The sequence below is a fragment of the Anarhichas minor genome, unplaced genomic scaffold (assembly GCF_050575085.1).
Source record: "Anarhichas minor isolate MPS153535 unplaced genomic scaffold, ASM5057508v1 ptg000136l, whole genome shotgun sequence".
NCBI classification, from domain to species: Eukaryota; Metazoa; Chordata; class Actinopteri; order Perciformes; family Anarhichadidae; genus Anarhichas; species Anarhichas minor.
The window spans coordinates 2,364,423-2,376,351 of NW_027466582.1; the positions used below are offsets into that span (position 1 = coordinate 2,364,423).

At 45.9% G+C, this 11,929-nt stretch overlaps 2 protein-coding genes across 2 annotated transcripts; one reads left to right on the forward strand and one right to left on the reverse strand.

The window, feature by feature from the left end:
* Positions 1 to 200: 200 nt before the first annotated feature.
* fkbp1b (FKBP prolyl isomerase 1B) lies at positions 201 to 7,434 on the reverse strand. Its single transcript, XM_076083944.1, has 4 exons — positions 7,238 to 7,434; positions 6,696 to 6,743; positions 1,369 to 1,481; positions 201 to 993 (listed from the first exon to the last, which is right to left on the reverse strand). The coding sequence occupies exons 1-4, from the start codon at positions 7,272 to 7,274 to the stop codon at positions 865 to 867; spliced, it is 327 nt and encodes a 108-aa protein (XP_075940059.1). The 5' UTR covers positions 7,275 to 7,434; the 3' UTR covers positions 201 to 864.
* Positions 7,435 to 7,544: 110 nt separating this feature from the next.
* On the forward strand, positions 7,545 to 11,834 carry wdcp (WD repeat and coiled coil containing). Its single transcript, XM_076083943.1, has 4 exons — positions 7,545 to 7,683; positions 8,291 to 10,232; positions 10,539 to 10,659; positions 10,942 to 11,834. The coding sequence occupies exons 2-4, from the start codon at positions 8,310 to 8,312 to the stop codon at positions 11,124 to 11,126; spliced, it is 2,229 nt and encodes a 742-aa protein (XP_075940058.1). The 5' UTR covers positions 7,545 to 7,683; positions 8,291 to 8,309; the 3' UTR covers positions 11,127 to 11,834.
* The last annotated feature ends 95 nt before the right edge of the window (positions 11,835 to 11,929 follow it).

Genomic DNA, 11,929 nt, shown 5'->3' on the forward strand with positions numbered 1-11,929 from the left:
TTTTTAGGATACTAGTCACAGTTTATACTTCATTATTAGTGCATTGAATGGAGACTGCGCTGGTGTGCTTTTTCTTCTCCATAAAATGTGCCATTAGGAGGCGATGTTGCTGCAGAAGCACGTGTCTAACATGCTATTTTGGTTCTTTCCATTATCCCTATTCACTCCCCTCTCAAAATCACACACAGGACACAGACATCTCAACACAATACATGCCATTTTTATTCAAGACTTGGTCAATCAACTGTAATAGTAGCAATGGCTCTCATAGAGTTCTGTAAAGTATTGGATTGGGTTATATTGGACAGGGTACACTTGCAGTACATGTTTATATGAGGGATATAAAATATATACTACACATAGCAACGTCGTTCAGAGCATTCAGCAGGTCAAACCTTTATCAAAGTGGCAATGCAGTCAGTGGTATATAATGCCCAGGTGAGATACAGAGCAGAAGTTGTGTACTTTCAACATAATGTACCCTTCATCTGTTGTTTAAACTGTAAGGCAGTATATGTTTTTGATTGCAATGTAGTACGGCTTTTCATCAGATGACAGATTTCCTCATGGTTCCACAAAATGTACAACTTTAAATGAAATCAAAACAAAATAGCATCTCTGACTAACAAGCAGAAACCAAACGGTGATGGTGTGAGTGTGTGAAAAAAAGTCTTGCATGATGTGAAATTTTTCCATGCAGGATCTATTATGACAAGATGGCGACAAAGCAGCAGTAGATGCATTTAAAAAATCGAACTAAAGTAGACTGTAGAAATCAACAGAGAGTAAGTGGATGGTGGGTATGGTCTCCCCTGTGGAGCGCAGACCTCAGCAAGCTTCAACCTTTGTATTTAACCTCAGGCATCACTCCAGCTTGAGCAGCTCCACATCGAATATAAGTGTGGCGTTCGGGGGGATGACCCCGGGGTGGCCTGTCGCTCCATAAGCCATGTCTGGTGTGCAGGTGATTTTTGCCCTCTGGCCCATGCTCATCTGAAGCGTAAGGGAAAAGGCAAACATGACTGAGAATACTGCTGATGTTCTCTTTTTATGCTGCTTTAAAGCCCCAAACACCACTGGTGTATGAAATTCAACACAGAGCGAAATCGAATTAGCTTGAGATAAGAAATGCATCGTAGCCATCACCGTCTTTATTTTGTTTTCTGCATGGAAATACAATTTAAAGCAGTTTTCTTTTTTTCATTTGGTGTTCAGAGTTCCTCAGGGAACATTAGCTGGTTGGTATGACCTTTTTTCATACCAAATACCCCTTTAAATCCCAAATATAACTGAAAACATGGACTTCTAGCATTAATCAAGAGGGTTGAATCAATGTAACATAGTGATGTAATGAAGTTTCTCTCTTACCTGTGCTACTCCTTCCTCCCAGCCCTTAATGACCTCACTCCGTCCAATCTTGAACTTAAATGGCTTGTTCCGGTCTCGGGAGGAGTCAAACTTCTTCCCATTCTGCAGCATACCTGGCAAAGAGGAAAACACATTCACAAAATGCAGAGATCAGTGACCCATTTGGTGAAGAAACTACCCATTCGGGTCGTCTGAGATCGATTAAAGACTGAGCACAGACTTATTTTTAAACATCTGCATAGTTAAATGCTCTTCTGACCAATACTGTACCTAACCTTAAATGCATTATCGCCTTTTATCACAGTGTGGCGCCAGATCAATGCACGCCCTTTCCTCAGTAGCTAATGCTTAGGAAAGAGGCAATTTGAGATTAAAAGGAATAAAGTCTTTGTGGCTCCAGTCTGAGGAATTATTCTGGCGGAGGCTTCTTATCAGGATCTGGGGTCTGTTTCAATTACGCAAATGAACAAAGGGAATGTGAACCAGGAAGCATTGGCCTGGTTTAGTGGATTATTTTTTAAGTTAACTAGGCCATTGCTCGCCTGTATGTAGACCACGGGGAGAAAAGGGTAACAAAGGCGGAGCGGTGCCGGACTGTTCCTTCAGAACACCGCCAGGCTCTTCTGATCATAGTGAAGTACTATCTATGTATTTATTTGTTACATTTTGTTTTCATAATCAAGCCTGATGTTTCCTTTCTCATGAAAGAATGATCCCAGTCACTTCCACACTGTGATTCATATCGCTCAGACCTAACACAGGGCACCAACAAACAAACAATAGCATATGGTAGTCAGCAAAAATAATGAGCATGAATTATTATAATGTTAGTCTTCATCCGCATAAAGAAACCAATCTATAAGAGTTTTAATTTGTGTCAATTTCCTACATTATAGCTGGCCGTCTGGGAGAAATACATTGTTTGTTATATATTTATAAGAAGTCAGCAGTACACAATCCAGTCTGGGAAATGAATGAATGCATCTGGTTATATTAGTCCTTCGTGGGCGGCAGTACTTTGATCTGTCTGGTGTTTAATGCCCTGCATTAGACGAAAACAGATGTTCATGTTTCTCAATTGAGTTTCCATAAAATGCTCTACATTATGCTATAAATCAATATTCTGAAATAAAATGACATATATCATGATTAGATATTTTCATCCTCATCGCCTACTCCTAATATAAATATTTTTTTCTTGGAGTCAAACATCCACTTGCTTTTTTGGATTAATAGTCCTTTGATTCATGTTTATCTTGTCATAATTCAACAAGTGTGAATACTTGGCATTTAAAGTTGTGTGCTCACTGAAGCCATCCAGTCATATGAATGTTGGTACTGTACTGCTTCTCCTCTTTCACCCCCCCCCCCCCCCCCCCCCCCCCAAACTTAGTAGGTCTATTATTTCCAAGAATCACAGCGGCCCATATATCAGCGAGCTCGGTCCAACCGCGGAGTCATCGAGTGCACTCCCCGAGGCGGAGACCACCTGCTGCGGGGCATTCGAGTAGCGGGGAGGCGACTTGCGCCAACTGCAGAGAAGCAGGTTCAGTTTACGGCAGCGGTGGCTCCACGCAAGGAAAGTGGAGACTGGTAATGTTCACGGGTGGGAAGCCAGTGAGGGATCACGTCCTAGTCGTCGCACTAGTTAGGCTTAATGGTTCACTTTTATATTGGTAGAAAGGCTCCTCCGTGGTAGGCTAAAAACTCAATCGTGGTGGAGGAGGCAGCAGCAGCCTGCAGAGGGGTTAACAGCAACAGGGACCGTGGGACACACTGGCAACTGGCTAGAACCAGTTTGAGAAAGAAAGAAAAACACCACCTGCTCCTTGTTTCCTGTAGAAACACAATATACAGCAGCGTTGCTCTAAAGAGAGATGTGGATTCCAATATGAGTGACAGCATGGCAATGCATTATGTAATGCCCTATGCTACCATTCATTCTTGCTGCAGGATATATAAAGACAGCGAGGCTCAACAGGTGCGTGTTTCACTCATGGACGTCGGACTGTATCTTGCAGGGAAAAGCAAAAACATCCAAACTACTCGTAGACCCCCATCAGTGCTCCGCTATCACTCTAAGCATGGGTGAGGTCTCTGGCCCGTCCCTTCCTGAGGCTGACTCCCACACTCTCTCCTCCTGAAAGGCTTTCACTTGGTAGTGCTCCTCTGGCTGGATCTGCAAAAAAATAACTGTGGCGCACAGGGGTGGGGTTATTTTTACTCAGTTTACAGTATCCTGTCTCACCCCCGTCTAGGCCGGTTGCCAGCACAACAACCCCCCCCCCCCCCCTCCCTATCGGCCCCAGTGTGGATGAAATATGGGCTGCGTGTAAAGCTATCTGTCTACAAACCGATATGCCGTTTCACAGCTGCGGACACGCACGTCTCAGTGGAAAGAATAAAATGATTCTGTGATGTGTTGTTCGGAGTGATTTACACTAATACAACAAATGCCAATTCACTACTGCAGCACTGATGGCCTGAAAATGATCCTTAGCAATGGCTCAAAAGTTGATCTAATCCTGTCATTATACACTCTTTGAATAAGGGTCCCAAGCAGGTTCTTCCTGAAGGGCTGAAGTTCTACCGGGAACCATTTAAGAGAGTTTTTCAAGGGTTCTTTGTGAGACTATGGGTTTCATTAAGAACCCTTTTTGGAAGAAAGATTTCTTCAAGGATTGTTAAAAGCATGGCTGTTAAAGGGGAAAGCCCACAACAGAACCACGCACCCCCAAAACAAACTGTGAATGTGAACCATGATTGTTGCCCGTTCTAGATGAAACCCTTGGACCATGAAAGGGTTCTAGGTAGAACCCCTGGATGGATCTTGTTAGTATCCTTAAGGGGGAAATGATAGATTCTGGGTGTAACATTTAGCAGATTTATTTAGGTATAACCCTTTATGTTAGGTTCTAGGTAGAATCCTCTGGTAGGGTTCTAGGTGGAACCTTAATGAAAGGTTCTATTAGGAACAACCTTGGGATTGAACACTTCCCACGGCATTCGATCACAACATTCTCCCCTTGGAAGGCGAGTTTGTCATCTCCTGACATACAACCCTGTGTCTCTATCTATTTATGTGTCTCACACACACACACACACACACACACACACACACACACACACACACACACACACGGTCTCAGCTTCAGCACGTTTCATGGCGGAGTCTGGAGCTCAAACATGGTAAGGAAGGACGTCCACATTTAGGCATGACATCATATCCAGTAGGCCTGCTGCTCCCAGAGCTCACACCTCTTGTCAGTGGAGACCGACCAGGCTGTTTATCCTCACGGCCTAGTGCCAGACACAGAAACCCAACGGCTGCTCTCCTTTTCTTCATATTAACCATCATTGCATCTGCTTCCAGATGCAATGAGCAAGAGCCGTTAGCAAGAGAGGCTCCCTAGAGTTACATGTTGATGTTACTAGTGGTTTCCAGTCCCACTGTGTGTTTGGAGATCCCTCTCTCCTGACCCTTGCTGATTCTCTCAGCTCTGCCATCTGGGAAACGTACACCAGCGCAGTGGAGGGGGCAGTCTGTGGTTTCGCTTGATGACTGGCTTACGTCCCAGATCTTCTGCTAACCTCTATCACCAGTACTATCTCTTTATCAGATCTAGAACTAATCTTGTATTTGAGCTTTTAAATAAACCAAATGTGGGTTAGTGTCCTTCTCGACCTGAAAAGTAAGTAAGCTCTAAGCGATCTAATTGGTCACGTGTGCTTTCAGAAAATGACTCTACTTCTCTCTTGATTTATTACCTCAGTAAGTAGATTATAGTTCACTGGTTGCAAAAAAGCCAAAGTGGCGACGGCCGTAATCCAAGTAGGCCAAAATCGAGCCTTCATAACAGCAGTCCACAAACCAATGAGTGACGTCACGATGACTACGTCCACTTCTCATATACTGTCTGTGGACTTGGCAAGTGCAAAAAAAAAATAAAAAATAGAATAGAATTTATGTGTTCTAGGATTTCTTTTTGCCTGTTGAATACGAACAACTACATAAACGGTGGAGGAAATACATTTTTTAAGAAGAAATACCTCTTTGAGTCATCGTTATATGTTGAGTGACTTGCTTACCGCTGCATACATGCCTCACTGTGAGGTCCACACTAACACTACTTATTATAATACAAATACTCTAATCTTCTCTAACACGACCACATTCTTCTGCTAATCTCCGGGCCTGCGTTCAACACTGAAGTATTATATACACATGGTGTACATTCTTTTCTATCTACCCACCGCGAAAAAACAAGTCCTTTTAACAGACAGGACGATGTGGACAGGTTGGTGACATCCAGGGAGGTGATCATTACAATAGCAAACAGACGAGACAATGAACAGGATGCACGATAAGCATGACCCAAGAGTGCAGATGGAGACTTATCCGCTTTAGCTAATTTACGAAGCAAATAACAGCACGTGGAATGAAACAGCACCACCAGGCAAAGAGCGAGTGTCTACCAAACCCTCACTATGCACACCGGGTTGTTCTCTCTGCATCTCTGCAGAGATCAGGCCCAAAGGAAAACACAACATTTACTATCCAGAGTTGACCCGGACTAGTTTCACAAACACACTAGTCAAACAAAGCAGAACTTCCTCTATTAAAACCAAATACTATAAGAAAGTAAGTGAAGCCAAATCATCAGCATCAAGCAAGAAGAGTAGAAAAGACTATTACATGTACACACATACAGCAGAACACAACAATTCTCACACACAGTGAAAACCTGTTTACTAGAGTCAGTGCCAGGGAGTGTGCAATAACATGTATAGCCATGTAATAACAGTTACTCAGACAGACTGATGACTGTGGTTTTGTTTGCTTTCTGTCTGACCTAGTTGTCTCGGCTGCCAGCCCCGGGGCATCGAATAACCCAATTTTTCTTTTCACCCAAACGTCTCAGCGTCTCGCTGCCCCACCTCAAAATTGGGCAATCTGACAGGAGACAAAAGAGAGTGTGCGTGTGTGTCTGTGCGTGTGCACGTGTGTGTTCTATATGTGCAAGTTACAACAGTCTCTAAAATGGCATTGACACCATGAGAAACCAGAATAATGATATTTTCTGGGTGTGTTAGCTGCTGCATGAAACTTTAAGTGGCACACGGGTGCATACATGTTCCGCAGACTGTGCACACTTTTGAGAGAGCTGGGGCTGCAAACTGAACCCTGCTGCGTTCAAGATACTGTAAAAAACAACAACAACAGCATGCAAACAGAGCCAATTTCCTCCTCCTCTCTCAACACAGGAGACAGGAAAAAGAGATGTCTGGTACCACGATTGCCAAAAGCAAAGAAAGGGGTCGGTTACCTATGTAATGCACAACACATGCCTGGCCCTTCTTTGGAAATGTTCTTCCTGTTGAGAAGAGAGAGAGAGAAGAAGTGTTATTGTGTGTGTATCTGTACACCTCAGAAGTGTATCCTGTAGATTAGCAATGGCTCTGGTAAGTCTGGTGAGGAGCAGGAATACCATAGGAATGTGCACGCAGACATGTTGAAGTCAGATATGCATGTTAGTCTCATCCACATGTTTGAAACTTTAGCCTGCAGGTTTCTTTTTCCAGGGCAAGCGGCTATAAAATCCCTCTGAGTGAGATATTAGTGCGTTTGACAGAGAGAAATAAAGCCGTGAGGACTCTTGCAGGTCTCCTGGCATGACCACATACATATAATAAAGTTATTATTATATACCGTTATCCTGTCAGCCAAATCAGTTATCCTGTGAGCAAATTGTATTGTAAATTATGTTAATATTTGACAAGATTTTAACGACATTCCGGGGAACTACCGAGCCCCTACACCACGACCACCCCCGCATCAAAGCCCACACAAGCGGATAGATCAACTTACCATCACCGGGGGATATTGTCTCGACTTCCACGCCCATGGTGGTGCTACAGTACTTCAAGAATCAGCTCTGAAGCATACAGACTACAATGCGTGATCGGTGGAAACCATGTATTCATGCATTCACCGATCACTACCGACTCACAGCTGCAGCCAGCCGTCGGACAGCCAAGATGTTTTCTAGTTTGTGGTACAAGACAGCGTCGAGATCTTCAACTCACGCTACGCACGTCGTCTTCAGCCTTTGCGTCAAAACGCTTGTTGTGTATATTTCAACTACATATCCCATAATGCACACCGACAGTGTGAGTTAGTTTTGCTTCCGGGGTCAGCTAGAAATGGATATTTCGGACACATGTCAACCGGTAGAAACGTGATTTAAAACACGGGGGGAACTCGCTTTTAGTTCTTCAGACGGATTCCACATGAGACGGTTGTGGTTTTATAAGGTTTGTGTACATATTTACACCAATTATTAGCTACAACGTACGTTTAATAAGTTAATGCTAAAGGTAAACATTAGCATAACTAGCTAACTAAATAACTTTGAAAATGTGTATAACCTCATACCAATGTAATGTAACCTCACCTGTGTAAACTGTATTATTCTCTATAGCCTCATTATCTGATTTAGTGACATACTCCAGTTGTGAAATTGTCAATTGTGAATTATATTTAGCTCACGCACACGTCTTTTTAAAAATATACATTTTCTTTGGTTTAGTCTGCATGTGATGAGGAACACATTCTCTATTTTAATGAGCTAACTTAGTTGCCCCAAAGAGATGAATGGCCCTGACAGGATCGGTGTGCTGTTGAGGTCAGTCAGGGGTAAGCAGCTATAAGTGTTCGTCACCAGAGGGGATTAAGGCATGTACTTGGAAGGGGACACGAGAGGCTTTTGCTATTCTTAATTCTTATTCTTAATCTGCATAGGTATAAGGCATAGGCAACAATAGCTGCTCTGGTGCAGGACCCACTCAGACCGGATAGGTCTCGGTCTTCAATGTGAACCCTCTGAGTCACATTTTATTTGTATTTTCTCTTTGAACAAAGCGTCCTCACACCTGCCCGGATGGATCTTGGTAAAGCAAAGCTGATTCGGACGGGTCTCAACGCTCTGCACCGAGCCATCCACCCTGTGCACGGGATAGCGTGGACGGACGGCAAGCAGGTCTGCCTGACTTCTCTCTTCTTCATCAACGGCGAGGTGAATTTCGGGGACACCAATGTCATCGGGCAGTTTGAGCACGTCCTCGGGCTCTTCTGGGGCCCGCTGTGCTGCTCGGACTCCCCCGCCCTGCTGGCTGTCCAGCACAAGAAGCATGTTACCGTGTGGCAACTGCAGCTCAGTGCGCTGGAGCAGAACAAGCTGCTGTGCACCCAGACCTGCGAGATGAGTGAGCCGTTCCCGTTGCTCTCCCAAGGCTGCGTGTGGCATCCTAAACTGGACGTCCTGGTTGTGCTGACCAAGAAGGACACGTCTTTGCTGTTTTCTGTGAGAGTGGACAACAGGAGGATCAAAGCGGACATCAAAGGTAGTGGACTCATCCACTGTGCGTCCTGGACTAAGGATGGCACACGCCTGGTGGTGGCTATAGGAAGTTCCCTGCACTCTTACGTCTGGAATGACATCCAGAAGAGTCTGGTGGCCTGCTCCTTCTGCCCCATCTTTGACGTGGGGGGCTACATCTGTGCCATCGAGGCCACGGGGGAGGCTCAAGTCGCGGTGGCTACAGAGCTGCCTCTGGACAAAATCTGCGGGTTAAATGCCGGCATAGCCTTCGACATGTCGTCAGAGGCCGAGTCCCCGCAAGGCCACGGCACACATGTGGTCATGTCGGAAGAAGACAATAATGTGGAATCTAGAAGCAGATCTTTTGAGTCGGAGAGGTCCTTCTTCCCCAGCTCAGGCCCTCTAGACCTCACCCACCTCCTGGCGAGGCACCGCCGCTCCGACCCCAGCCCCCTTCTTCACCTGCGTCGCAGAGACACCATGACAGGCTCGGGCCAGGACTCCTCGCACCTCATCCTGGTCACCTACGAGCGCAAAGTCACCACCAGCCGCAAAGTCAGCATCCCCGGGATTTTGGTTCCGGACATCGTGGCTTTTGACCCGCGCGGCTCCACGGTCGCAGTGGCCTCCAACACCTGCAACATGGTGCTGGTGTACTGCATCACGGCCTCTGCCATGCCGAACATTCAGCAGATCTCTCTGCAGACAAACGAGAGGCCCAAAGGAGTCTGCTTCCTCAACGACAAGATGCTGCTGCTGATGGTGGGCCGGCAGAAGTCCAACGACCCCGCCTTCCTCCCGTCTTCTAACACGGACAAATACGTTCTTCGTCTCGTAGCCAAAGAGCTGATGCTCGATGGAGAGATTCCAATCACACCACCCCCCTCTGCTCACCGTGAGCCCGCTTCTAATTTCTGCGCAAGGATTAGGAGGCACTCTGAGCACCTACCTAAGGACAACAGGGAGCACCCAGGGATTAAGGACTTGGTGTTACCAGGTGGGGGAGTTGTTCGCTCTGCGGGTAACAGGCGCAGGCTGGTGGAGGAAGTGGGGAGCGGCGAGCCCAGCCCCGTCACCAGCTCTGTGTTCTTCTCCGACCGAGCGTCAGACAGAGACAGAGCCCTGTCCAGCTCTTCCTCCATCACGGTGGAGAACTTCGACATGGACCACGTCAGCCGCATGACCAGCCTGGCGGTGGCCGGCCAGGCCGGCAGAGACTCCGGCCGGGCCGGCTCTCCTCGCTACGAGCCGCCGGACAAGCTCCACACGGACCCGACGCTGCCCTTTCCCGAAAAGGCCATGGGCCCCGCCAAGGAGCGCGCTCTGGAGCAGCTGGTTCACAACATGGAGAGGCTTTTTACGCGCTTTGCAGATGTACAGCAGTGCCTGACGGAAATCAGAGATTATAACCAGAATGGCAAGAAGGTCCCGAGTGTCTACCCCAGTGCCTCTGAACCCCCCTATGTCAACGTCACATGTCAGGTACAGTTCTACTCCCCACGTTTTCTCTGCGTATTTGTAAATGAAGGGGATAATAACCCTAACTAGATTCCCTCTCTTCCTACAGTCTCTGTCACGAGCAGCTTTTGCTTGAGAGGCTTAAACGGCTTAATCAGCGGGAATTTACACTTTAAGGATAAGTCGACTGAAATACCCGGAATCGTTTAAAGACGCACGACTATGCTTTGTTTAGTTGTCAAGTATCGGATCAAGTTATGGATGAACTGGTATAATAGCATTTAGCCTGACTTATTTGATTTCTCTTGACTTTCTCCTTCTCTCGTGCAGAAGCAGTTATCAGAGAACGTGTTCATCGACGAGCGGAGGCCGGTGCTGCTGTGCGATGGGAAGCTGTGTCTGCGAGCCCTTCAGGACCTCTTCAACCTAACTATTGTGGAGATGGTGTATGGTATGTGCAGCATTGTTTTATATTGTACAGTCTTCAACAACACATACGCTATAATTGGAAGTGATTAAAAGCCTAGGTCAGATTACAAGGTTTAGCACAAAAGCAGCTTACTATGTTTTAATGCGCATGTTTCACTGTAGCAACACACTGTCCTCAACTGAGACGCAGCAGCCAGCCATAGCCATCTCAAACTACACTTTGCATTTTAAAGTTAACTTGACAATGAAACGGATCTCCGATGTAGAGAGAACCATGTTGAGCCAGTCGTCTTTGTGTTTCCAGGTCCACTGTGGGTTGTGCTTGTGGCAGATGCAGACGGCTTTGTGCCTCTGACGTTCAAACCCAAAGAGGAGCTTACGGTGCGCAACGGGAAGAGGAAAACTAACCTGCGGACTCCTGAGAGCTCCGTCCCATCCAGTCCAGCCCCCGGCCAAAGCCCCCACACCACCGCAGAGTTCTCCACCTAGTGCCTCCTGACACGCGGCCCAGTTCATGGACTCACGCAGTTGTATCGTCCCTAACTTAAATATGTTTGAGTGGATCCAATCCACAGATAACCAGAGTTATATGTCAAATGTATTTTTCTATTAAAGAACCGTAGCGAGTGGCAAAGGGCTGCCTGTTCAGATGTGATGTTTACATGTTGCTGCTTTGAAATGAGAGCTTAACCCAAAGAATGTGTGTTCTTTAATGTGGAGGACACTGATCGCAGTGCCATGGCGCTCTACCAGCAGTATGTTTTAGAGACGTTTAACACATGTGTCCTGCTGTCCTGGTACGAGAACCGATAGAGGCTTATGTTTGAGGTAAATGTTTTCTTCTGTTCTGCAGAAATCCCCAATCCCATGAGATGCACATACAATTTCTGGATTGGCACTTTTATGCTGAATGGTCCCGCTCAAACGAATGCGTTACATACAAGTTTGATTTTACATTGTCATGCCACACTCTGAGTTGTATATAATGTTCATAAGAACACAGTTAAAGCACTTTTTACCAAGCTCAGTAACACACCTGACCACTAGAGGGGGCAAGCCTCAACAGAGACCTCCCTGTCATTGCTATAAATTGTCAATCGCAGCTCTATTGAAGACCAAATGAGTGTGAAAGTATGTCTGGTTTAAAAGAACATCTCTTGGTAGCCTTTTGAATATTAAATCTGCATAACTAGCGTGCATTCTTTTGTGTGTTACTTATTTTACTCCAGAGAAGAAAACACAACGCCGGCGTTTATTCGGTCTATTAACCAACCTCTACAACATTTATTCAT

What these genes read in the sequence shown, in the direction of transcription:
- fkbp1b (XM_076083944.1), bottom strand. Translation starts at nt 7,274, where the DNA reads ATGGGCGTGGAAGTCGAGACAATATCCCCCGGTGATG. An exon ending in GACAATATCCCCCGGTGATG is followed by an intron (nt 6,744 to 7,237) that starts GTAAGTTGATCT and finishes TCTTCTCAACAG; the next exon opens with GAAGAACATTTCCAAAGAAG. An exon ending in GGGAGGAAGGAGTAGCACAG is followed by an intron (nt 994 to 1,368) that starts GTAAGAGAGAAA and finishes CTTACGCTTCAG; the next exon opens with ATGAGCATGGGCCAGAGGGC.
- wdcp (XM_076083943.1), top strand. Translation starts at nt 8,310, where the DNA reads ATGGATCTTGGTAAAGCAAAGCTGATTCGGACGGGTCTCAACGCTCTG. An exon ending in ATGTCAACGTCACATGTCAG is followed by an intron (nt 10,233 to 10,538) that starts GTACAGTTCTAC and finishes TCTCTCGTGCAG; the next exon opens with AAGCAGTTATCAGAGAACGT. An exon ending in TATTGTGGAGATGGTGTATG is followed by an intron (nt 10,660 to 10,941) that starts GTATGTGCAGCA and finishes TTGTGTTTCCAG; the next exon opens with GTCCACTGTGGGTTGTGCTT.